This window comes from Lolium perenne, chromosome 5 (assembly GCF_019359855.2).
Source record: "Lolium perenne isolate Kyuss_39 chromosome 5, Kyuss_2.0, whole genome shotgun sequence".
Lineage (NCBI taxonomy): Eukaryota > Viridiplantae > Streptophyta > Magnoliopsida > Poales > Poaceae > Lolium > Lolium perenne.
Window position 1 is genome coordinate 148,620,197 of NC_067248.2, and position 27,210 is coordinate 148,647,406.

Consider the following 27,210-nt stretch of genomic DNA (forward strand, 5'->3'; position numbering starts at 1 on the left):
AAGTGATATGGATGAATACGAGTGGTAATAACAATCTGAAATAAATATGGCAGTAAGTAAACATGTAGTAGAACAATAAATAAACAGTGATTCGATGTTTGGAAACAAGACCTAGGAATCATACTTTCACTAGTGGACACTCTCAACAATGTAATCATAAAGGAATATAAATATAAGCACTTCATTATGCTATTCTGAACTACTCTCTAGCTGGATAACGAACACTAATTCACGTGTAGGGCTGCAAAATCAAACATCAAAGATGTATTCCCAAGTACTAGTAAACACCCCACGCTGTACTATGAGCATTCATAGGCGGTACTAACACACCATAATTTCATAGAGACATCCAACTCAAGTCATAATTCAGTGAACAACTATTCTGTTAAATATAGCCTAAGAGACCCACACGGTGCACACACACCACCTTTACACACGTGGGACAATGAGTCTCCGGAGATCACATAAGTAAGGTTCACTTGAATAGCATAACGACATCTAGATTACAAAGCTCATCATATGGATCTCAATCATGTAAGGTAGCTCATGAGATCATTGTATTGAAGTACATGAGAGAGAGAGATAAATCACATAGCTACCGGTAGAACCCTCAGCCCCGGGGGAGAACTACTCACTCCTCATCATAGGAGTCAGCAATGGCGATGGAGATGGCTCCGGGGCAATTCCCCTTCCCGGAAGGGTGCCGGAACAGAGACTTCTGTCCCCCGGATCTTGTCTACGACGACGGTGGAGCTACGGAACTTTTCGTGGACGGAGGCTTGTATATTTAGGGTTTTTGCGTCGAAGGCTTTATATAGGCGGAATGGCGAGGTCGGTGGGCGCCCGAGGGCCCCACACCATGCCTAGGCGCGGGTCAAGGCCAGACCGCGCCTAGGGGTGGTTTGGCCGCCTCAGCCCCCCCCCCCCCCCCCCCCTCCGTCTTTGCTTTGGTCTCCATCTTCGCTTCGGTAAAATAGCAACTTTGGCTTTTGTTTCGTGCAATTCCGAGAATATTTCCTGTACAACTTTTTTGAAATACAAAAATAGCAGAAAACACGGAACTGATACTATGGCATTTTGTCAATAGATTAGTTCCGGAAAATACATAAAAGTGTCACGAAGTGTAAACAAAACATATAAAAATTGATGTAGAACAAGCATGAAACATAAAAAAATTATTGCGACGTATGAGGGAACGATGAGGATCTGATTGATTCGGTCTAGCTGAGTTCCAGCCAAGAGGTACACGCTGCTTGCTCAGCTGGTTGATCGATTAGGATCTGATTGATTCGGTCTAGGTGAGTTCTAGCCAAGAGGTACACGTACTATATTTTATAACGTATTCTGGATTAAAAGAAGTTACTAGAGCTGTAAAGAGAGAAATACGGCAAATTATAAAAAAAATGAGTGTAATGTGTGGCAAATAGTAGAAGCTAAAGTAATGTGTGGCAAATTATAAAGGTTTAATGTAGTGTGTGGCAAATTACTACAAAATATCCTGAAATTTAATTAGTAGGAGTAGTAAAGAATACTCCCTGATGCACTATAAATTATTTTTAGAGAACTACTGTAAATATTTAAAATAAGTAACGCATAACCTGGCCCGGCCGTCATCGCCTAGGAATCAAACACTTGACTATCATTTTTTGGCTAGGGTCGATGTTTGTATCACACCAGCCTAGCCCAGCTAGAGATAACCATAAAATGTCGATTTTTCTGCAAGAGGCTGTTGGGCCTTCACGTATTGAAGGAATCAGGAGCAAGTTTGTTTGTGAAACCTAGCGGCACTGTGTCCGGGACAGGATACGGGCGACGATGAATCGGCGGCGGCTTTTGAATCTGGTGGTGCAAAATTGAAGCGACGTGTATTCCCTTCGCCGCATCAACCCCTGGAAGCACCTCTTCTACGAGTCAACACAAGAAGCACAAGAGGCGGCAAACGACAAGAAGAGGAAGAGATTCGACAAGACCTTGCGGCGGCTGCCAGACCCTGTCGCTAGCTTCGATCCATCCCCCACCGTCGTTGCATTCAGAGACCTGCAGTGGTTCGAGCTCTTCGCGCCGCGCAGCAGCGAGGGCAGGATCATCTACTCTAACATGGCCGGCGAGATGGCCATGTTCGACGCCGACAGGAACCTCTTCCTCACCCTGCGCAGCCTCTCCCGTCCCAAGGGAATGTTACCGATGACCGTCTCCGTCACCCACCCCGGCGCCGACGAGGATAGCCTCTACGTCATGGACTCGCAGCCCTGTCGTCCGGCTCCCTCCTCGTGACTCCCACCCTGGCTCCTGCTTCGAGGTGCTCGAGTACACGCTCAGTCTTGGCAGAGACGCACGCGACAAGGGGTGGCGCTGCCGGCCTCTCCCCCCGCCTCCGTTCGTGCGTCACGAGTCACGACCATGCCTACATGACCTCCTACACCACCGTGGACACCGCGGACGGCTGCGCCTCCATCTGCGTTTCGTTCGACAATGGCTTGGGCACATACTGCTTCGACACAGCCCGCCTCGACCCCAGCCACCGCTAGGATGGAGCCCCGTAGAGGAATGGAGGCACGTCGGCGAGTGGCAGATGCCGTTCGACGGCAGAGCCGAGTACGTCCGGAATCTCGACACATGGCTGGGCTTCGAGGCTTGCAGACCCTACCACCTCTGCGCCTTGGACCTCTGTGAGATGGACCGTGGCCAGCCGCCCACCGTGGAGCACGGATGGGAGGACTCGATCCTAACCGAGAAAGAAGACTGCCCTATGTTTGTCAGGCTCGTCAACCTCGGCGGCGGCAGGTTCTGCATCGCCAAGGCGTTCAATGACTACGACGACGATATTCATTTTGCTGTGCTCACCGGCATAGAGATGCTGCGCGACCAACAGGACCAGAGCCTCCGGGTTGTGAAGCACAAGCGAGTACGTTACACGTCCAGAACTGACATGATCCGGTGGGTGCTCTGATGAATAATGATTTGTTTCATTTTCTTAGATATGCGTCGATTATACTCCTTTCGTCATGAAGATTATACTCCTTTTGAGAACTGAGTTCTAGCTCAGTGGCAAGGCAAGCGAGTGCGCAGCCAGCCCACCTGGGTTTGAATCCCCATCTCGCGGTAATTTCGCACGGAGGGGCGAACTTTAAACCGGGTTATCATCCTAGCGTCCATCCGCCGGGAGAGTCTCATCCTACCTAACAACGTATAGCCAAGGGAGAGATCATTCCTCCGTTGGTCAACGTTTTTAGACGTGAAAAGTTTTCTCTCAGCATGTGCATGTCGATCCGCAACTCAGCATTGTTAATGGTCATTCAGAGTTCTCAAGCATGAATTATTTGCCAATCTTTCAAATGCTTCAGTAATGACTTTAGACCTAGTCATCTTTTTCGAAACAGGCTGAGCTGTTAGATCCCACAGACAAGCCTGCCTTATTTTAAGATTCTAAACCAGATATATGGCCCCGAGATATACATATGGCACAACGGTCATAAGAAACTCAATGGCAAGCTTCGCCACGTTCATATATTACTGGCTTTGCATAGTACAGTCCAGAAAGTAACAGTGGTACGTTATATAGGTCAACCGGAAATAAATACAACTAATTCAAGGTCTGCAATACTTGCTACATAAGCACAAGGAGAACGGTAGCATCTATTGGAGAACCCTTCCAACATAGGGGCGAAATGGATCAAGATCATCATCAAACAGAGGATGATACCAATATGCCTCAGGCACGGGCCACCTATACATCATCCAATATATTCACCAAATGTAAGTTCATAGTTGAATAAGAATTATAAAATATAGCTATGCAACCTGATGAAACAGAAAAGCTCACGGAGTACCTGTTTTTCTCAGTTGTTGTTGTGGTGTCCATCATGTTGACTGGACAGTTCAAACCTCTGTTATCCAACATATGTTTTCAGTGTGAGCTCATTTGATTGCTTATACTAAGTTAACTGGCATTGAGACCAACGTTGCGCAACAACGAAAAATGAAACTAAATACCTTTCCGATGGGAGATCAATCCCTTTCAAAACGTCAACAATTTTACTCCGTGGCAGGAAAGGAGTTCTGTGTGTGTCATCATAGAAGTTCATGCCAACAAGACGACCATCATGAGAAGTAATAAGGGGCCCTCCAATCCCTACCTAGTAGTAAGCAGTACACAAAGTAGCAGATGAAGTTACATGTAGTAGTTCAGATGCAACTATCTATGTAAACACTAAGATGCAAGAAAATTTCAACAATGTACGTAGGTACCTTCTTTATCTTACAAGTGGACATCTTAAGGTCTTGGCAGTGGAGTTCGGTAGACATCCAACGAGGCATGTCGATCACTTTACCCATTGAGGCCAAGAGTAATCCCTCTGCAGCTTCACGTCCTACAGCTACTACTTCTTTAGGTAGCTTATGTGCTGATCTAGAGAAGATATTTTCTGGACGAGCAGAAATAAAATGCTTCTCAACGCTGATGATAGCAATATTATAGTTCGAATGGTACAATTCCAGTGTTCCATCCATGCGTTGATTTGGTGGGAGAAATACCTCAATCTGCAACATTCATTGTAAGTTAACCATGATGCATATGTAACTAAAAAGACCAAGTTTGAAAATGATTGGGATCATGCACCAACTAACCCTCAAATTCTTTTCAATTTTGTCTTCATCGTCACGAGTTCTAACCAAACTGGCGGAGGTGAGAATGACTTGGCGAGGGCGTGTGCGTTTGCCCCTACACGTGCCAGTGCCAGTGCCGGCGCCAGTATGCCAACTTATAAGCAAGCCTGTGCATGCAAAAAATATCTTGTCCCCTGCGTACATTTTATATATGACTTTCATCGTGTTAGTGAAGATGAAATACTATTGTGAGCTACGATGAAAAGGCTGTAGTAGATACTGCAAGCAAATGCACGAACCAGTGAACGAAACAACTGAGACAGCTCGTCGGGATAAATTTCTAAAAACTTTCTTGGGAAGTTCTTGCCAGACATAGTTCCCCGCAGAGCGCCACATGAGGCTGTACTCATACCCTTCCCAAGCACACACTTCACCAAAATCATCTTCAAATGTATTACGCAATTGCCCATTTGCTGGGTAAAGGGAAAACAAGTTGTTAGTTATTGCTACTACAAGAGCTAGGGGGTGTTCAAAACTGATTCCGATCCAATCTGTGAAAACCGGTATTCAACTTTTTGCACTAACTTTGCCGGGCTCCTTGAGGTTACGAAATAAATTGAACTAGATCTTGCTGGTTTTTGCGAACAACCATGGACGAACATCCTTAATGCTAGCTAGGGAGAAAAATTCAGCAATATCAGTAGCGGCGACGATCGACTTACCTTCAAGCATAAGTGGTGGTGGCATGGGATGGCCCAAAGATTTTAGCATGTTAATCTTCCTCATAAATCCTGATGCAACAATTAAGGTGATCAATATGAGTTCAGGTTGATATGCACCATGATAATATTGGCATGGTACTCTGCACAGTGCACACAGTGGTTGATATATGTAGCAATCTGCAAAATATGGCTTGTAAAGATTATATATAATTCACACCTGAAGGGACAATGCTTGATACACCAGGAGGCAAGGAATATCCACGTTTCTTATTTCTGGTTCCCCCGCTTGAGGTACCTGAAATGGAGGAGAAGATGAGACCGGGAAAAGAATGTCCGGAAAGAAAACTGTGTGTATTGTCTGAAAAGACAACACAACAAATTAAAGCATGCAGAATGCATGAAGCATGTCTACTTTGCATGGTGAAACTAGGTGACCCACATCTTATTTACAATGATGAAATGTACAGTTGTCAAGTATGACTAGAAATGATGATGATGAATCCCTTCCTTTTTTTCAGATACTGACAAGCACTGGATAATAGCTCTGCAATTATTTTTTTGAATGGAATAGTAGCTCTGCAATTAATTTATTTGGCCTATAAAAAAGCTAATTTCAAAAAAAAAATCTACAAAATGTTACGTGGTCAAAGTGACGTCAAACAGAGGAACTAGAAAAATTATGAGCATGACAGGCTCACTGCCTAGCTAAACTAGGCCCGGAGGATGGATTGATAATTAATGCACAGTGGTCTTAAGAGATCATGCACCTGCATCCTCAGTTGTATCTCGGTCATCTTGCCTGTAATACAACATATAGCTATTTAGATTAATTATTTTCGTAAATAAGTAAATACATAACACGAGTGGTAGTAGCCCAGGAGCAAAACAGCCATCATACATACGTGAGTATCCCAAAATGCTTTAAGCGTAGACGAAGAAACGTTAGCGGTAGAAACGATGTCTTCTCCATGTCATGAACATGATGGTGGATCACCCCAAGAAAGTTACCATTAGCATCAGTAAGTGGCCCTCCAAATGCAGCCTAGCTAGAACTCGCAAATTAGACCATCGATCGGAACCACAATGAGATAATTATTTGTTCTGAATTGTTCATCTTGCACGCCAATTAACCGAGAAAAAAATCGTCTATATACCTCTGAAATCTGGAAAAAGGACCTCGCGAGGTTGATCAAGATCATCACTGACAATAGAAATAACCGGTGTCAGCTCTTGTACCATCAATTTTCCCGAGTTGAAGGCACGCCCAAAAGCTATCATTTGTCCAGTAAGAGTAGTAGTAGAAGGCTGGTCAGGTGACTGATGATCGAGATCTATAGGATCGATAATGATGAGGTTGTCGAAAGATGTGACAATCGCAATATGGTCGTCATATAGTCCCAAGAAGCCATCGGTAGCTCTATTATCAGGAAGGCGCACTTCAACCTACGTATGTTTATGCAGAGATAATTAAAAGCAGTAACATATATAGAGCATACAGAAGCTGCCTTGATAAACAGATTTGTGAAGATATGTACCCTCAACTTATCATCTTCGTTTCTCTTGTCAATAAATTCTCTAACCAGACGTGCCGACGTGAGAAATCTAGTTAGGTTTCTCGCCGGTGCCCTAGACTCCTCTGGCAGAGCTACGCCCGAGCATGCGAACAACATCACATCTCCTGGACAACAATGCAAGATTAATAGTGATTTAAATCCTAGTGACAAACTGATGACTGATAATAATATGTAAAAGCAAATCGCGTACTGATGACTGGAATAGAAGACCTCCTGCCTAAAACAAGCAAAATAATTTCCAAAACAATCGAAATTCTGGTTGTCTTAAGTCAAACTTCAATTATTTTGAAAGTCATTTTGAAACTGAGGAAGTACCATCAAACAAAGAAGGCGAGACGACGCTGTCAGGCACGCTTTGAGCGGCTCCGGCAGCAAACAGGGCCAGCTCGCCGTCGTCGCCCATGAAAAACTGGCCGAATGGTTTCTCCTGGTAAGGGAGAACGACTCGGTCGGGAAGGTCATGGCAGTCTCCCTCCTCATCAGTAGCCTCCGCGAGCCATAGCTCTACCTCTAACCAATAAACCAGCCAAGATGCACGATAAGCAGCAAACAAACTAAACTAAACCTGAATTTAGCTGTGACTGGGCTAGCTCACCTCTCTTTATCCTACGTTGCCACCCTTCTTCGAACGTCTCGCGTCTCCGTTTTGTTGGGCATGTAGTGATCCCGTTCGCGATCACGGACGGCGAGTCATGGCCGCGTTTGATGTTCCTGTTAATGGCTCTTTGGTCCCTGCTGCTCGAGCAGCTTGTGGGATCGATCAACTCCATCTTGCTGTTTTCCTGCATCGTCAGTTAATTCCAGTTCCCGTGCAGTCCTGGAGCAAGCAGAAAGTAGGGAATAGGGATCCCCAAGAAGTAGATGGAAACTTGATTGGTAGTAGATTCCCTTGCTGTGATTGCCCCGTGTTTGAGTTGAAGCATCAACAATTCCCCTGATTCAGATCAATGGAAACCTCATCAAATCCATGCAAATACTATGCAAATTTATCAATGGATGGTTGCTAAGCAAGCACACGAGGAAATCAGCTTACGACTTGGGTCGCGCGGCGGCAATGGCACAGAAATCACCTCCTGTGACTTCGCAGCCACGATGAATTGAGGGAATACGCGTACCTGCGGGGCGATCTGATCTAGGTTTAACGGGAGCGCCTAGCGGTTCGGTGGCGGTATCGTCTCCGATGGGATTTCAGGTTGCTCGTTCTTTTCCTGGTTTCTCCAGAGGCCATAGAATAGAAGAAATCTGGCCTTCTCATCTGGACCTAGCTTGTCTCCTCCATCGCCTGGCCGCTGCATCTCCAGGTGTGAACTTCGAATCACCTCCCAATTTTCTTACTCCATCCATCAATTTGGTCGCACGCATAGATAGACGCATCTTACGGTAATTGATTATTTTAATATGATCCAAATACATGCAGTACTATTACATTGCGTTCAGCAACCCCAGTAGTCTACATCGATCTCAAACTAGCTTAGTTATTCCATCTCCTACCTCCCTAGGTACGCTCGAACATAAACGGCAGATAGCGATAACAAAGAAACATGCGTGATTGAGCTCGACCCAGATGCTTCTTTATCTAGGCCAGCTTCTTTATTCAGAACATGTCGGTGTGATTATCAGCAGCGGCAGTAGTTGCATCGCCCATTCCCTTGTCCATGTCATCCGGAAACAGGGGAGCATCCAGCTTTGGAGGAGCCTGCACCAATTTCATTGTTAGTTAGTACATAGAAGTCTGAATTTCTGATGTCCAAGACCAAATTATTTCTTTTTGGATCTCTTCTTAGAAGAATTAAGCTTAGAAGATCACAGGGATTAAGCTGATGAGCGCGCCATTTCATATTAGAAGATCGCAAGAAATAAGTGAGAGCTACAAAAACATAAGTGAGCTACAAAAACCCAAGACAAGAAGGCCAAAACAAAAGAAAAATGGAAAGGAACAGCAAATCAAGAACAGTAGTAGCAAACCGAAACCTAGCTACCCCTACGATTAAGTCCTATGCCGGGGAACAACAAGATGGCAAATTATACTTGTTGAGAGAGTATTCATTACCGTGCCGCGCACAAGAGCCCAGTTGATGCCACGGAAGAAGGGGTGCTCTTTTATCTCATTTGATCCCTCATACGATCCCAACCTATTCGTAGGGTCACGGTGTAGCAACCTGTAAATCAGCTGCCTTGCTGGGAGGCTCACCTGCTCATTCATACAACACCCGACCGAGTAAACTCTGTGAGGCAATATATGGTTTTTCTGATTCTCCAAAGCAACCAAAATTTTGTTTGAAAGATATCATAATATATGTTAGCTGCTTGCTTCATTACCGATATACTCGCCGGAAATCTGATGTCTTTGTGAAGGATGTTGGCGAATGTCCTTTGCCTGGTTTTACCTCTGAAGGGCGTGTAACCATACAGCATTTCATAGAGAAGAATCCCTGAGTAACCAAATGAATTCATGAGCATCACCACATGTACAAAGAAACTGCACAGGTGGTAGAACAGCTGTTTACCTAGCGCCCACCAATCAACAGCACTTGTATGGCCAGCTCCAGTAATAATCTCCTGCAACACAAGGAACGATATAAGAATTAAATTCTCTACTGGAAAAACCGGGGAAAATATGAAAACATGGCAAAAAAGGTGCTGAATGAAGAAAAACCAAGATAGAATACATACAGGTGCAATGTACTCCTCTGTACCAACAAATGAGTTGGATGCTCGCATAGGTTCAGCAAAAAAGATGGGTGAACTCCTGCTTTTCCTCCTACTTTTCTTATTAGCTTCTTCTGGAAGAAATACCTACGAATAGAAAATATAATTACTTCGCCTCTCATAACCTATGATGATACTGAAGTTAACCTCCCCTTTTTTTGTCCAGCAACACATACAAATATAAGAATGCTTTATGATTTGTTTGAAAGAGAAAAAGGTTCAAGAATTGAGTTAACTTTTGTAAAATTTTACTGTTGTCATTTTACCTGCGGTCTGCAAGATGTCAGGCAAGACAAATCAAAGTCTGTCAAGGAGATGTGTCCATCTCTATGAAGTAAGATATTCTCCGGCTTTAAGTCTCGGTAGATTATACCTGAGGATAAATAATATTAAATAAAAGGAAACATACCACACTGGATGAAGTAGACATCTCAGCTGTATTCTAAGCAACAGAATGTGATAAATTATCAAAAAGTGCCAGCTGTTCTTTTATCTTGGTAAGAAAAGACACTCATTTTTAAGGCCTTACTGACATGCTACAAGGGCTAAATACTTACTGAAGGCTTGCATTCGAAAGGTGGACATAATTAACAACAGATAATGCTCACAGGCAGCATAATCAAAGAGACTTTCAGAGTTTTTCATTTTTAAGGCCTTACTGACATGCTACAAGGGCTAAATACTTACTGAAGGCTTGCATTCGAAAGGTGGACATAATTAACAACAGATAATGCTCACAGGCATGATAATCAAAGAGACTTTCAGAGTTTTTCATGTACTCCCTCCGTCCCAGAAAGGTCCCATAAAGGTTGTGTCTAGATACATCCAAATTTTGACAAATCTCAGACAACCTTCGTGGGATGGAGGGAGTACACAAAATCAGATAGGAGGATGCTGTGTGGTGTGTGTATATACCTTGGCAATGCAAGTATTCGAGTGCAATGACAACTTCAGCAGCATAGAACCTGTCACAATCATGAAAAATATTCTTATACTCTACAACATTTAGATTAGACAAAACTGAAAAACATTGAAGTACCACGCCTGCGTCTGTGAGATCAGTGACCTATGTTGTTGCTTCAACCAAAATCATGCAAATAACCCCACCAGATTTAACAAAAAATAAACAGTTTGAATTATGACCTGACTGCATCTTCCCGCAGAACCTTTAGAGGTTGTCTATCTAGGAGCAGAAAGAGCTCCCCGCCAGGGTAGTAGTCTGTAATGAGACATATATGTGTCTTGGTCTGCAAGGACGTGAACAGAAAAAAAGGTTACTCTCTGGAAGAACATTAAAAGTCATGGTGTCAATGAAATTAAAATAATCCCACCCTTACACCAACCCCACCACCTCTCCAAAACATGATAGCAAAGATAGTATTAGATTGCAACCCAGGGCTGCTATAATAGGGTTTAACAAAGTAAGACCTAGTGTGTTGTTCTCAAACAATCTTAAATTAATACTATTTAAACAACTTACAGATTGAAGGTCTATGCAGAGCCTCAAGCCCTTGAGAACAATGAATGAATAACAGCCAGGTTTCTAAACTGTTGGCTTTAAAACAAAACTAACATAATATTGATCAGGATTACCGGAACCAATCGATATACAGTACTACATTTAATAAGGAATATTTTCATTTAATAGCGAATGGTAAACACAGAAGGAAGAAAATATACCAACTTGAGCAAGAGGAAGGTACCATAGTAGGTCAGGAGAATTTGAAAACTTATATATCGGAGTACTACAAAACCCTGTTCGGACCACCTATTTGTAACACATGTGAATTGATAGAATCCAGAACCCAGGATATTAGACAGATTTCGGATGAAGAGAATAGTTTGTTGACTAAGGGCTTTACGGAAAAAGAAATTTTTGAAGCAATAATGCAAATGGAAAAAAATAAAGCACCTGGGCCTGATGGTTTTCCGGCAGAATTTTATCAATATTTTTGGGAAATTATTAAATGTGATTTGGTAGCTATGTTTGAAAGTTTTCAAAGAGGTGAGCTGCCTCTGTTCCATCTAAACTTTGGAACCATTATCTTGCTGCCTAAAAAAGAAAATGCTGTTCAAATCCAACAATACCGTCCTATTTGCTTGTTGAATGTCAGTTTTAAAATTTTTACTAAAGTTGGAACGAACCGGGTTACGGGAATTGCGGAAAATGTTATCCAGCCAACACAAACAGCTTTCATGCCTGGTAGACATATTTTAGAGGGTGTAGTTATCCTACATGAAACTATACATGAACTCCATAGGAAAAATATGGATGGGGTCTTGTTTAAGATTGATTTCGAGAAAGCGTACGACAAAGTTAAATGGCCTTTTTTACAACAAGTCATGCGAATGAAAGGTTTCCATCCTACATGGTGTTCATGGATTCAGAGATTCATTGAAAAAGGTAGTGTTGGAATTCGAGTTAATGATGACATCGGACACTACTTTCAGACTAGAAAAGGACTTAGGCAAGGAGACCCTTTGTCCCCTATTTTATTTAACATTGTCGCGGATATGTTAGCAATTTTGATTGCTAGAGCGAAAGAAGATGGTCAAGTAGCTGGTCTTATTCCTCATTTAGTAGAGGGAGGGATCTCGATTCTCCAATATGCGGATGATACCATTCTATTCATGGAACACGATTTGGATAAAGCTTTAAATATGAAATTAGTTTTATGTATTTTCGAACAATTGTCTGGGTTGAAAATAAATTTCCACAAGAGCGAGCTGTTCTGTTTTGGGAAGGCAAAAGAGGTTGAAAATGATTATAAAATTCTTTTTGGGTGTGATATAGGGTCATTGCCATTTAGATATTTGGGTATACCAATTCATTTTCGCAAGCTGAGAAACGGTGAGTGGAAACCAGTGGAAGATCGCTTTGAGAAAAAATTGAGTAGTTGGATAGGTAAAATGCTGTCTTATGGTGATCGACTCGTGCTTATAAACTCTGTTCTTACAAGTCTACCCATGTTTATGCTTTCTTTTCTTGAGATTCCGAAGGGAGTTCGAAAAAGATTGGATTTTTTTAGATCACGTTTTTTTTGGCAAAGCGACGGGCATAAGCGGAAATATAGATTGACCAAATGGAATATTATATGTAGACCGAAAGACCAAGGGGGGCTGGGAGTAGAAGACTTAGAGCTAAAAAATAAGAGTCTACTCGCCAAATGGTTAGATAAGCTTATTAATGAAGAAGGGATGTGGCAAGAGTTGTTACATAACAAATATTTGAATTCTAAAACTCTTACTCAAGTGTCGGCTAAACCTACAGACTCTCCCTTTTGGAGAGGTTTAATGAATGTTAAAGAGGAATTCTTGGCGCGGGGATCTTTTGATATTGGTAATGGGCTCAATACTAGATTCTGGGAGGACATTTGGCTAGGACAAAGGTCGTTGGCAAATGAGTATCCCTCCCTGTATAATATAGTGCATCATAAAAATGTTACTATTGCGAATGTGTTATCTTCCACCCCAATTAATATAAGTTTCAGAAGAACCTTGGATGATACTAAATGGGAAAGATGGACAAACCTTTTGCATAGATTAATTTCAATCCAACTCTCTGATTCCGAAGATACTTTTAAATGGGGGCTTACGGCTTCACATCGATTCACTGTTAAATCCATGTACAATGATCTTCTCAATGAGAATGTTGCATATCTTAAGAAATATATTTGGAAAATGAAAGTACCTTTAAAGATTAGGATTTTCATGTGGTTTCTTCAAAAGAAGGTCATACTAACGAAAGACAACTTAATAAAACGTCACTGGCAGGGTGATGAAGGGTGCTGTTTTTGTGATCAAAAGGAGACAGTTCAACACCTTTTCATAACTTGTCCATTCATCCGTATGCTTTGGAGAATAGTTTATATGTCCTTCAATATACCTCCTCCTTTGAATATTACAAATTTGTTTGGAAATTGGTTGAATGGAGTGCCCAAAAAAGATAAAGCTTACATTAGAGTTGGTGTTTGTGCGGTCCTATGGGCGATATGGAAAGTTCGCAATGATTGCATATTTAACAAAAAAAAGTTCCCATCATTTTTGCAGGTTATTCCGTTGGCTACCCACTCGATCCGTATGTGGTCTTATCTACAGCTGGAGGACGACCGACCGGCTATGGATATTGGGTGCAACCGACTGGAAACGGTGGCTCGGGATTTCTACAGCCGGTGCGGATGGTCTGCTGACCGTCGCTTGACATGATGATGCAAAGGCGCTTCATGTCTATGCTTAGTTTATGGTGGCTCACTTTGTTGAGACCATTTTTGATCAGTTTTTTGTAATAATTCTTGAGACTTTTTGCTTGTAAGACTGGATACTTTAATAATATAATAAAAGCGGCCGTATGCATCTCTTGGATGCAGAGGCTGGGGCAACCCTTTTCGAAAAAAAACATTTAATAAGGAATTTGGAAGAACCTTAAAAGATTTCGGTGTCTATGTTGGGATGCTAGGAATTAAACAAGCTTACTCATCAAGATGAATACACATGAACAAGTACGGTGTTATTTTTAATAAGTTCGCTGCCTTATATTAATGTAACAAACCTGAAACGATGCATATAATGTCGGAAGGAATGGATGGTCCAACATATCAAGGATTTGTCGTTCGGCCGTAGCTCTATGGACCTAGAGGCATTACAATGTTAGCAGAAACATGAAGCGGACTACTACGTATTCCTATGACAATGAGTGTTGGTATAATTTCAGAAGTTGAAAGAATAGCCATACCTTATTGCGGTTAAGCATGACACTTTTATCCATAGCTTTCATGGCAAAGTATTCACCTGTGTTTAACAACTCCACCAAGTGCACGCTGCAAGTTCACATGGCTTACTATTTGAAATTGCTAATGACAAGGGAACTCAACGTAATTCTGTTTCAAATAAAATATGATAGGATATACCTTCCAGTGTCACCAGATCCCAAAGGTTTCACAGGCCTGAAATGTTTCAAGTCAATGTTTTCTCCACCCTCAAGAACCTACAAAAGAAGTAACATGATCATCGCTGAGAAAATGCCATATGTATGTCTCCAACGATCTCCTGGTCTTCGCAATATAGAAATACAGTAGACATAATCACTGTTCTCTAATGGCAACTGCAGTATACAGCAAAATGCACGGTAAATCACTCTCTCAAGTTTCTTCATAAAATGAGAATAGCGAAGAGCAACCAGGTATATATTTCCATTGAACACATGAGAGTCATTTCGAAATAAAAATTAAACACATGAGAGGCACCCAAATCTCTAGTTTCTTTTTTTTTGCGGGTATAAATCTCTTGTTTCTTTACATATAGCTAGTTTCATCTATTGAGCCTAAAATGACATGTAATTAGCACTTTGGTAAGCTATATCATACTTTTTGGATGGCTCTCCATGATGCAGAATCCTTCATATGTGGCTTTGGCAAAACTACTTTTGAGTGGTTGGCCCACAAATCCTCCGGTCTCTGGAAGCAATGGATGACTGTCAGAACTCCACACACATGTTTGACGAACTAGAGGAATAATAGTTTTGCCTTACCAAATTAGCATCTGGAAGTTCTTTTGCAGCCTCATCAATATTTTCTGCAGTTTTCTTAATCTGTCACATGAACAATTCAGGTTAGTTCTTAAACATATGCTTTCAGATAACAGGAATTTAAAATTTAAGGTGTGTGGCAAATTACGTGGTTAATTTAGTTTATGCAGACCAAAACAACATAAATCTTGCAAGTAGAATGTTAAATACGAAGACTAACATGTCATGTGCATAACAATTCACAAGTTCACTGGCAGTTGGTGTTAACAAAATTTTGTACTCCAAATACCTGGTGTTGGTAAAAGAGTAGCTATTGAAGATACATCTATCTATTTTTGTTGCTTTCCATAGCATATTTACATGCACAAATAATCTAGTTTTATGTAAAATGGATACGAACCAGCATGACTCCCTCTCTCTCAGCAGCATCTCGGACATGCTCAGTTCCATCCAACTGAACCCCAATAAAGTACTGGACATCTCCCTGATCAACAGTCAAAAGTGATGCACCTCAAATTACATGAAAAGTAGTTACCACTCAATTATATGGAATAAGCTAAAAAACATTTCCCATATGACGGCGTCCATTATTATAGTACCTTCTGATCACGCATAGGCTGCAAGTGAAACAGGTTCCAGAACTTTTTACCTGTAGAAGTGATGCATGAAAGTAAGTAATTTTAGCTGGACTCGTTACCATGATGGGATACATTTCAACATGAAAATAGGAATTTCACTATGTTAATAACTGATACAAAGATATTGTATCTGAGCCAAACATTTGGGAGAACAGAAGCATTGAATGGCATGAACATGCAAAGCATGTGAAGACTAGCATACCACTCTTTGTATAATTAATCAGCTGAACCGTGACCTCTGTTTGGTTATCTATGGCATCTCTAATTTTCCTCACTGTCGCGCGGTCAGTTTCAGGACCTTGGAGAAACCTGCAAGGAGGACACAGGGAAGTAACATGGCAGTGATGCATTATTAGTCTTTTGCATGAAACACTAGCCTATACCAATCTACAAAAGTGCAGATCAATAGAGGTTCAGTATCAGGATTTTACTACACTGCAACAGTAAATCTACAAAGAGCTAAATTTACTAAAGATCAGAAAGACATTTTCAGTTAAATTGTGCAATGCATGTCTAAGGTAAGACTGTCATTCACCTGCAGTTTCTCCCCAAAATTTCTTCACGGCAATATTCTGTCAACTGCAGGAAACTATCGGACGCAAATATCTGAAACACCGATAAAATAATGAACACGTATTGAAGAAAGTTGATATTTATATGAACGAAAAGTTGAGTGGAGTAAGAGGTACAGGTGCTTCCTGATGCATCTTACAATAGGATTATCTGGTAATCTTGGGTCAGTAATGACAAAGTTCTTCTCAATACGCTCAAGTGTAGTAGCCAAGTCCATACCCCTTCTCATTTCTTTCTTCCTTAGCTCATCGTCAAAGCTCTCAGGTCTTTCATCGTCACTGTCAAGCAGCGGATCTTCATCTCTTGGTTTCAGCATGTTCTTTTCTTCATTTCCCTGGCCCATACCAAGTAAACTGCACATACAAATTGAATAAGACAAAAATAAAAAAATGGACAGTGAAATGCACAACAGAATTAAGAGATGAGACATTGCAACTCTATCATTTGACTTGTATCAACGAGCTTACCCCATAAGTGAAAACAGACCAGATTTTCTACTTCTATTGCCTCTTTCAGGAACTTCACTGATTTTTTGCAGTGAGCTCCTTGCTCCAGTTTTTGAGTTACGTCGAGATCCACTTTCCGAGCTTCTCTTGCCAGGACGATCACCCGTCAACGCACCTACTGATTCCTGTGATTTTCTTTTGAAGGTGCTATTACTTGATTCTGACAATGAACGTGGATTCTTGATGGCCAACAGAAGCTCAGAAACTGAGCTACGGGCCTGATCCTTCTGCCTGGCTGCACAAATATTTTTACCTCTTCAGTTAGAAAACAGTTCAAGTTCTGTAAATGACAGAACCTGCTAGCTAGTAGCAAATCTTTTAAGCCAAAAGAATAGCAGTACCATCATATTTGATGAGTGACTCAGGCAGGTCATTTGGACGAACAACCGTATCCTTGTTCCCTTCAGTGTATTTACTCACTTCCACTTGCATCCTGGAATAGCAACGCAAATGGTTTAATATCTCTAAATCATAGCACTAATGCAATGAGGAGGAAGAGAAGAGGGTAGCTGACCCTATGAACTTGAGGACATTGCCTTCCTCATCCTTGATGGGAGCAATGGTCAGGAGGTTCCAGAATGCCGTGCCGTCCTTCTTGTAGTTGAGGACACGGCCGCAGTAGTTTGAGCCATCTGCCAGAGCCTTCCTGATCTTGGCAATCTCCGCCGGGTCGGTGCCGGAGCCTTGGAGGAAGCGGCTGCACAGCACAATTGCCACATTCAGTTAATTTGTGCAGAAAGCCATTTGGTGAATGAAGGAGGATGAATTCGAAAGAATGAACATTTGGTACCAGTTCCTTCCGACGACCTCCTTGGAGGTGTAGCCGGTCATGTTGAAGAAGCCGGCGCTGGCGTACATGATGGGGTGGCCGGGGCGGCTGGCGTCCGACACCACGAACGTCTGCTGGAACGCGGAGAGCGCCGCCCGGAGCTCCTCCGAGACCCGGGGGATGGCGCCCGCGACGGCCTTGTCGTCGGAGCTGCTGCGGGCGGAGCCGCCGCCGCCGGAGGAGCGCGCGGACACGCCCTGCGGCCGGCCCGTCTGCTCGTTTGTCTGGAGCACGAGGCCCCACTCTGCCGCTCGCTGCGTCGCCTTGCCGACATCCTCGATGCTGCCCGCTGCTTCCTCGATGAATGGAGATGCGGACCGGGCGGCAGCGGCGGGGCGGAACGCGGAGGGGGGCTCGACGGTGGAGGAGGAGGGGTTGAAGACCTCGAGCGAGCCGCGGGAGTCGCGCGGCAGCTGCTGCTTCGGCCGCTGGGGTTCGTCATGGCCGCCGCCTCCTGCACCTGCATCCACCACCACTACTCTGTCAAGCTAGCTATAGCTAGGTACTCCACTAGTCTGTGAAGCTAAGCAATTTTTGCACCGAAAAACGCTGATCAAACAATCAAAGGTTCGAGGTAAATCGTTGATCATCGTACTTGTAGGATACTGCAGCTTGATCATCCGGAAATCGATCAGTCGATTCTGCTGGCGCTTCTGAATTATCAGGAACTGAGTCGCATTCAGTAGCAAAGACGTATAGTGGTTAAGGTCTAATCAACACCAACTAATCTGCATTAACTTTTCGCAGCACGGATGGATGATCTTTAGCTTTCATGGGTTTCTCTATCAAAGTCAGTCAGCTGGATGAGTAGCTATAGCTCGTACTGTACAGATATAGGAACATAACATGCACTTGGTCTAGTGTCAGATATAATTCAGCTCATACTAGTATGCTGGAGCGCATTCATGGTGTTAGCCGGCGGAGATCGACACTTGTTCGTCGATACTCGAAGTAGTGGTTTGATGGAAATTGGCGGCACAAAAGTTTGCTGATACGGATACAGCAAAGGGGATGGATCCTGCAAGCTCAGAAAGTTGTGCTAACAAGACGAAGAGAGGAAACAAAGGCATGTAATTCGATTCTCTAGAGGGCATATATATGTCGATCTGCATCGCTTTATTCACGGACCATGTGATTCAGATACCACAGTACCGATTTCTCACTAGTTGGTGAGATATTTTGTGTTTGTAGCTAGAGTGCGTGCCATGCATGTCGTATTCCGGCCAAGTCGACTGCAAGTGCAAGTTGTTGGAGTGTAGTGACTAACTGGAGCATCAGTTGCTAGCAACTTCCTCTGTTTTGAGTTATAAGATGTTTTAGATATTTCAATGTAGGTTACATAGGCAACTGAAATAATTGAACGTACACACGAAAGTGCGTCTAGATTTTTTGTAAGGCCAATTGGTCTACATACGTACGATTTGAAAAAAGCTACTCTAAAACATCTTATAATTCGGAACAATTCAGAATGGGCCGATAGAAATGGGCGGCACAAAAGGTTACGAAGCAAGTCCCTCCATTTTGAAGTATAAGATGTTTTAAATATTTTAATGTGGGTTATATATGAAGCGAAATGATTGAACGGACACAATAAATACATCTAAATACATGCGATTCAAAAGAAGCTACTAGAACATTCTGAATGGATCCCTGCATGCTCAGAAAGTGGTTTCAGGGGAGAAAACAGAAGGCATGGAATTCGATTCTTTATACAGTAACATGTGATTCAGATACTACAATATCGTTTTTCTCGCTACTTGAGGAGATATTTTCAGTAGTTGTAGCTAGAGTGCCATGCACGTCGTATTCCGGCCAAGTCAGCTGCAAGTGTAAGTTGGAGTGTAGTGGCTCACTGTAGCATCAGTACTAAAGTACTAAGTACTCTCAGCTTTGTTAGATACGGTTCTAGAAAGCTGCGTTGCAACTGTGTATGTGCAAATCTAATCCGAACTATTTCCTCCGTTCAATAATGTAAGACATTTTAGATATTTTAAAATAAACTAGGTACGGATCATAACGAGTTAATCTACACGCTAAAAATAGACTAAATACAGACTAAAATAAGCGTATCTAAAAAAGGTAAAAGGTCTTATATTATTAAATCGGATGGAGTATTTTTGTTAGATTTAATCTGAAGTGTTAGTATACTAGCTAGGAAGTAGCAACAGCAAGTGGAGTGCAAGTCAGGTGAAAGGTGAAAGTGATCACGGCGAGAGAAAATGAAACAGTAGCAACCACCAGCAAGCAAGGCCAGCCTAGCTAAAAGGGACAGGCAGTGTTGAAGCACAAGTGTGTGTCTCACCCACATGCATCATCCTCATCCATCCAGCCAATGGACGCAAGCGGAAGGATCGATTCAGGACAGTAAACCTCTGCTACCACATACATACAGATACAGACAGACGACGGGCGCGCGTACGCATACACGTACGCGTATGTCTTGATCCTCCTTCCCTCGCCCTCAGGGCATCAATCACACCTAATCAGGCAATTAGTGTTGCGTTTCCACTTCGAGAAAGCAATTCCTCAACCTATAATCGCTTGGCCTGAGTGTGGACTTTTGGAGCTTGAGCTCCATGTAGCTTGTTTTCATGAATTTTTTTGAAAATCATGTTTGAAAGATTTAAAAAAAAGTCTGACAACAAATCTGGATCTAGATAGAGATCTATCCTACAAGTGTGTAAAATCTCAATAGGAAATACCTTATACTTTGAGATACACAAAAATGACAAAAGTGCACATCTTAGCATGGTGAAGAACAGACATTTTAAAACTCGTAACTTTAGTAGAACTTGACATTTTTTGTTTAGCCCAAAGTACAATGAATTTAGCATTGAGTTTTTACACGATCGTGGAATACATCCTTATGTATATTCAGAATTTTTTTTTGAAACTTGTAAATGCTGTTTTCGAATATTTTTTCCAGAAAAAAAAAAACAGCTACATGGAGCTTGAGCTCGAAAGATAGTTCCGTACTTGGCCTGCTCTACTCTACTCTTGTTTATCTTCAATTCCCTCTAGGTAATTCAGTCTCGGGACTGTTAGCCCGCTGGTTGTGGGCAACAGCAAGACTGTGCAGCTACAGTGAAATAGTAGTTTCTTAGCCATGTTGAAAGCTACATGTGTGGGTTTATCGAAAAAGCTACATGTGCGGGTGTGTAGAGTGAGATAATCAGTAGAGTAATACTAGAGGCGGAGAGTGATCGAGCTCAGTCAGCGAATTATTCTCGACCGCGCGCGTGTGTGCACAACTGAACCGAGCTGAGGATGCATGAAGAAGCAAAAGATAGAGTGAGCTAGGCTATGATTTAGAACCAATTACTGCATAACTATTTAGTTGAAGAAGTGCACGCATGTGGCAGGCGATCCGGCCTATAATCAATCAGAGCGGAGAGCTATCTAGCTAGGCTACTCAGCGGAGTAACCGCGCTCGATCAGGAGTCCTACTTCTTCTAGCTCGCTAGTACGTCTGGTCAGATTAGCGGCCGGGACCTGAATTCAACTAGCTAGACTGCCTGACACTCAAGCTAGAAGAATGGTGGAAGCAGAAGCAGGGACGAAATGGTTTCGGCATGTACCTTTGGAAGCCATCAACGGGAAGCTTGAGCTAGCAGCAACAGTAGTCGTCTCCTCCTTCTTGCTTGCCGTGCGGGCGCGTGATCCAAGAAACCAAGACGCGCGTACCTCAGCTCTTCATCTCATTATATTTCTTTATCTGGCTAGCTAGAAGTGCACTGTGGACTCTTCGAGTGATGAAGAGGCTGAGAGGGGAGCAGAGCAGAGGCAGCAAGCAAGCACTTAGCTAGCCTTGCGCCGATCTGCGAGAAGCGATCTGTGGTGTACAGTGCATGCTGCGCGCGTAGGTACGTATATGCCCGCTGGGAAGACCACGCGGCATGGCCGTCGGAATTGGGGGCGCTGGCACCGCTACTGCTACTGCTGCTGCACCGCTGCCATCATGGGCTAGTTGTTCAGCGAGAGGGGAGGGAGACGACGACGGGGGCCCGCGCGCGCCGATCTGGCCGTGTACGTACGGACTAGCGAGCTATATCCCACTCCCTTTTTTTTTTTTGAACCCTATATCCCACTCCCTTATCTTCGCTACAACGGCCGATCCATATTCCATACGGCGAGGGGAGGGGGACAGGAGCAAGCGGCTGACGGCGAGAGGGGAAGGATCCACGCCGAGCGCTGTCGCTTTGTTTTGGCGGGCTGGGATGCGGCCAATCTCGATCGGGCCATGCTTGATGCTTCCTTGCTCACACACTCTGTCCAGCCGTCGCCATGCGTCTCACCCATGTTTGATGATCGATTGATTCATGCAGGGAAAAGAAGAGTAACCGATCGATATGTGGCAAATAGTAAAAGACTACGTAATGTGTGGCAAATTATAAAGATGCTATGTAATGTGTGGCAAATCATAAAATCTCCGCAACTTTTCTGTCCGGGCTGCAAGGAAAATTTAAGGAACTTGCACAATAGTTTCCTGCAAATGTGCAAAGTCGCACTTGTCTACCAAAATGATGAATGCTGAAGTAAAAAAACATGAAGCAAATGATACGGTTATCCTGTCCATAAAAAGATCTCTTAAATTTATATAAGCTTGAATGCTTAGATTTATCTAAACTTGGATGTATTAGAACACGTCAAAGTTTAGATCTATCTAAGACATCATTTTATGGACGGAGTGAGTAGTTTAAATTGCTAAATAAAGACTCTAGGTGTAAGTGACAAGTGTAAAGTGTTGCTGCGGAATAGGTACGTCAAGAGAAATTAGTTAGCAGAGGCATGTTTGAAGTCGGGTATGGTTCCAATAAGCATTCGGCCAAGACACATGCATGATTGGGTGAAACCCCTCTTCGCCAGCGGGGTCCGTTGTTTTTCCAATGTTGTGTTTTTAAAGGGCGGATTTTAACAAATACAATAACTTTTACAAATGAAATAGGAACACCGACAAGGCTTGGTGCAGCGGTTCTATGCTGATGATGAAACAAATTCAGCATTTGCTTCTCTCTTGTCCCTTTTCTGCTCTTATGTGGAGGGCGGTGTTTCTGGCCTTCCACGATCTGCCTTGTAGTAGAGGATTTCGAAGTACAAATATGAAGGCTTGTCCCTTCGTTCCTGAAAAATCTTCGAAACTTTTTCTAGGTATGGATGAATTTACAGCTAAAATATATCATACACCTTCGTATCTAGAAAAAGTTGGAAAGCTTTTTTTAGGAACGGAGGGAGTAGTTTATGTTGCTAAATAAAGACAATGGCTGGAATACTCGGCGGCATCTGCTTACAAAGCTTAATTTTTGGGTATGACTCGCTCGTACATGCCGAAGGCCTTTTGGAAAACTGGACTCTTTCCGAGTGCAGGTTTTTTTGCGTGGCTTATACTTCAAAACCAAGTGTGGACGGTGGATCATCTCCAAAGAAAAAGAGTATGGCAAAATTGTGGGCTTTGCCAACTTTGTGAGCGGGAAGATGAAACGGCGGCACACCTCATTTCTAAATGTCGCTACACTCTTCCAATTTGAATCATGATCGTCGCTTGGCTTGGGCTCACCTCGGCTGACACATCTCGGTGGTCCAAGTTCGACACCATGAGGGAATGGTGGGAAGCCGTCATCTACAACAATGTCACGCGTCAAAAAATATTTGGCATCACACATCATGCTAATAACCTCATGGGAGATATGGAATGAACGAAACGTGAGGGTTTCTCGTCATGTCTCCACTATGAGTTTGGTCATGATGCAAAAGATTAAGACTGAGATGGTTTTATGAGGCACTGGTGGGCGCGAAGCATTTAGGGTCAAACTTTTTTGAAAGGGGGCAAAAACTTTCCTTAAAGCTTTGCCATGCCTCCAACACATACACTTTTATGCCTTCAGTCAGGATTCAGGAGGTTCCAGGTTAGGGATCGGGCCTTGATCGAAAACCTACTGAGTTTATATAGCCTGATATATGGGATGGAGGTTACATGGCACCCACGATGAGCATAACATCCAATTTCTCTGCCACTTTGAGATCTGACATTGCCTTGCCCTCCAAAAGCACAATTCCTCTTCATCCCTTATAACGTACTCTTGCATTTCTTTTAGGTAAAATACATAGTAGATCTAGGTCTACATTAACATCAAGTCAAAAGGTTACTATCCATCTTGTGTAATATTCTTCTTGTTACTCTTGGGTTAATGAAAACCCTGAACATTTGGAGTTGCCTTGTGAGCATTCAAGAGTGTGGATTTCCATGAAGGACTTTGTAAAGATTCAAAAGATCAACTCAAGATACCCATAGTTGATGTGCTCTCACTTGGTTTAGAGAGATCAAGTGGTATCATTGTGGCCTAAGTTTGTCACAACATTTCGAACAAAGATTACGGTCTCCAGACAACTTGAACTTGAAGATATATCGTTGCATCAATCCCCTCCTTCCAACAACAACAATAACATCAAAGCCTTTTTCAAGTAAGTTGGATAGGTTAGATATGAAACCCAACAGAAAAAACAAGAAGAAGAAGGGAAAAATAAACTAAGATTCCGGCACATGGATCGCTACCCTTCTAGTCTCCTTCATACTCTTTAGAATTCTTCTGGAGGCCTACGTTGGATATGTCCAAACCAACTTAGTAGGTGTTGGACTAGCTTCTCATTGACCGGTGTCACTCATTTGTTGGATGTATTGCTTTTTAGTGGGTCAACATTCTTCCCCATATAGCATTGCCGGTCTGAGTACCGTCTTATAGAACATACATTTTAGCTTTTGTGGGACCTTCTTGTCACATAAGATACCCGATGTTTCCCGTCATCCAAACTGCCTTGATCATGTGGCAAACAATCTCGCTGATATCAGTATTGCTTTGCAACATTGATCCAAGTATCGAAATGTGTTCTTCTTAGGCATTATTTGTCCTTCTAAACTAACATCTTCGTCTTCACCGCTAACACCACTAAAGTCTCATCGCATGTTCCTCTTGATCATGCTTAGTCTAAAACCTTTTGACTCAGACGTCTGCCTCCATAGCTCTAACTTCCTATGCGCCGGCCCTGGTTTCATTTACTAGCACCACGTCATTAGCAAAGAGCATACACCAAAGAATATCTACTTGTATATCCTCACCTCATCTATCACCAAGGAAAATATGTATGGGCTCAAGGCTAACCCTTGATGTAGTCATGTCATGATTGGAAAGGTATTAGTCTCACTATCCAATCTTCTCCTTCAACTTTGGTTATTTCATTCCTCGCGTTTACTTGTGCTTGATTACCGGGATGGGCTTGCATGCGTCATCCATATGACAACAAGATATATCATTGCACCGATCTTCTCCTTCCTCTTTGGTTATTTCATTTCTCACCTTTCCTTGTGCTTGTTTACCGGACGGGGCTTGCATGCGCCCTCCATATGCTTCCATCACCGAGCTCCCACCATAAATACATCATGAATAGTTGCTACACTCTCACGTGTATGTATCTCCTTCTCCCGTTAGCAAGCACTAGGTAATCAGAAGGACACCGACGTCCAGTAGGATTTTGCGTTACGGTGGGGCAACTAGATAAAAAAATCAATATCATAAGGTTGTCATGCAATTGTACGGTTATAAAACCTGCTATAAGATCAATAGAAATATCAATTAATTTGCCAGATTCTACAATTATATAGAAACAATTACACTGATGACTAATGAATCCATGCTGTAGTTTTGCAATGCAATAAGAATTAGCTAAACAAATTTACAAAGAAGAGAGGTAAAGAGCTAGACTTGACGAGAGAAATCGTGGATGAAATTGATCAGTCGTTAGCCTAGACGGCTGTTGTGATGCGTATGCGGCATGCCGGCCATGCGTATGCAGTGCTCACTCGCCCTGCTTGTTGCTGACGCTGACCCGACTTGCCGGGAGTCGGGAGTCGGGAGTCGGGACTATCATGGACAATCGAATGTGTATTACTCCATTGTCTTTGTTCCTGGCGTATAGAGATGACGTATACTGAGAATTAAGCTAGAGCTTAGTAGAATGCTAAACCGTCTGATTTTGTCTGCTTTGCGATTAGCGTTCGGTGGGTTTACTCATTTTCTTTACTATTAAATGGGAGTTGGTCGTTTGACACTCAACACACTTTGGTGGTCGTCATTAAAACAATCCGGACCATCCAATTTAATCTGAAGGTCTCTACATCGCCCCCACACTTTTCCACTCTCCCGCGTGTGATTTATGGAATCAATCAATCAAAATGATTCTTAATCAATACAAATTAAGTATAGGATGTTTAATTCCCGCAGATGTATCTGTACTTGCCCTGGTATGGAATCAATTAATCTTCCTAGATAGAGCACCGCCCCGGCAGACAAACCATCACGCCGCCTCCGCTCCCTGCGCCGTCCTACCACCCCAGGGCGAGCAGCCGACGGTAGGAATGAACCGCGTCCGGCGGGATGGGCGCGGCCGGGAGGAGCTCGTCGCAGCGCAGGCTCCCACTCGATCTCTTCCGAGAAGAACAACACCACCGTGCACCGGCTGCCGCTTGAGGTCGGATCCCGCGCAATCCGTCGGAGTGCTAAGTAATTTGTTAGATCCGAAATCCTGTAGATTCTTGTGTGCATAAGCTGCTCGACGGAATTGCCTGACATGGTCGTTTTTTCTTCTGCGTGTGCAGGGAGACAAGTTCATCCGGGACAGATCATCAGTGAACATGGACCTTGCGCACTACCTGATCATGGAGACCAAGAAGGACAAGGAGTATGCAGCGGCCCTGGAGGCTTACCCATCCAAAGAGGCCTACTGGAGTCAATGACCGCGCGCAGATCCTCGCCTTCAGGAACAAGCCGTCGAAGCGTGAGAACTTCTCGGCTGCGCCGCTGGCAACACAGTTTCTTCTCAATAGGCCAAGCCGGGGCGGCTGCATGCGCTACACTCCTCAGGTATGGACATACTTGTGATTCTAATAATGCATTGACTTTATGTACGTGGTAGAAATTGGTGATGGTTACTGATTACTGTTGTAGTCTGCGGAGAGGACTCTGGATGCACTAGACCTCATACCTCAACCTGATGGACTGTGGGAGCAGCAACCTGCTGTCCATTGTGCTGTGAGACATGATATATTTGTTGGATGACTCAAGTGGATCCACGTCTGAGCTCCTCTTAGTCGAGGGGAACAATGGTTGCATTACAAGCGTCAGCTGGGCTCCTGATGGCCGTCATCTTGCTGTTGGGATCAACTCGTCTGACATCCAGCTCTAGGAGCTCCTCCTGGTTAGTTAAACATTGTCCAACATTAAAAAAGTTATTTATGTCCTACACCAATTTCTAAAAATACCATAGTCAGATTGGTATTATGCAATATCTGTGCTTATGGATAATTTTGTTGATGTGCCAGTGTAGGTGAATTTTATACACTGAGTTGCTTAAGTATTTTGTACTTCATCACACTACATGCATCAAGTAGGTACTATCTGCAAATAGTAATTGTACATCAGTACGTGCATATTGCATTGTTTGTTGCTTCACCGTATTGATTGTCATACATGTACATATCT

The 27,210-nt window shown here is 43.1% G+C and overlaps 2 protein-coding genes across 6 annotated transcripts; both read right to left on the reverse strand.

The window, feature by feature from the left end:
- Positions 1-3,413: 3,413 nt before the first annotated feature.
- Positions 3,414-8,129, reverse strand: LOC127300216 (uncharacterized). 3 transcript variants are annotated; one of them, XM_051330302.2, is made up of 15 exons: positions 7,935-8,129; positions 7,497-7,835; positions 7,217-7,411; positions 6,863-7,005; positions 6,482-6,770; positions 6,230-6,369; positions 6,095-6,126; positions 5,545-5,622; positions 5,328-5,396; positions 4,905-5,078; positions 4,627-4,799; positions 4,249-4,539; positions 3,994-4,136; positions 3,831-3,887; positions 3,414-3,727 (listed from the first exon to the last, which is right to left on the reverse strand). In XM_051330302.2, the coding sequence occupies exons 5-15, from the start codon at positions 6,524-6,526 to the stop codon at positions 3,637-3,639; spliced, it is 1,293 nt and encodes a 430-aa protein (XP_051186262.1). In that variant the 5' UTR covers positions 6,527-6,770; positions 6,863-7,005; positions 7,217-7,411; positions 7,497-7,835; positions 7,935-8,129; the 3' UTR covers positions 3,414-3,636. The 3 variants fall into 3 exon arrangements, with proteins under 3 accessions (XP_051186262.1, XP_071676136.1, XP_051186263.1); XM_071820035.1 differs by having other exon boundaries at positions 6,230-6,373; XM_051330303.2 differs by lacking the exon at positions 4,905-5,078.
- Positions 8,130-8,268: 139 nt separating this feature from the next.
- On the reverse strand, positions 8,269-21,701 carry LOC127300215 (phototropin-1A). Of its 3 annotated transcripts, none has more exons than XM_051330300.2 (23): positions 21,259-21,701; positions 17,642-18,140; positions 17,366-17,548; positions 17,193-17,284; positions 16,813-17,086; positions 16,485-16,698; positions 16,308-16,378; positions 15,975-16,081; positions 15,734-15,783; positions 15,535-15,618; positions 15,138-15,197; positions 14,974-15,063; positions 14,518-14,594; positions 14,343-14,427; positions 14,160-14,240; positions 10,754-10,857; positions 10,526-10,575; positions 9,877-9,983; positions 9,575-9,697; positions 9,409-9,460; positions 9,221-9,333; positions 8,952-9,092; positions 8,269-8,597 (listed from the first exon to the last, which is right to left on the reverse strand). In XM_051330300.2, the coding sequence occupies exons 1-23, from the start codon at positions 21,269-21,271 to the stop codon at positions 8,496-8,498; spliced, it is 2,772 nt and encodes a 923-aa protein (XP_051186260.1). In that variant the 5' UTR covers positions 21,272-21,701; the 3' UTR covers positions 8,269-8,495. The 3 variants fall into 3 exon arrangements, with proteins under 3 accessions (XP_051186260.1, XP_051186259.1, XP_051186261.1); XM_051330299.2 differs by lacking the exon at positions 21,259-21,701 and adding an exon at positions 18,276-18,644; XM_051330301.2 differs by lacking the exons at positions 14,160-14,240; positions 21,259-21,701 and adding an exon at positions 18,276-18,647.
- Between the last annotated feature and the right edge of the window lie 5,509 nt (positions 21,702-27,210).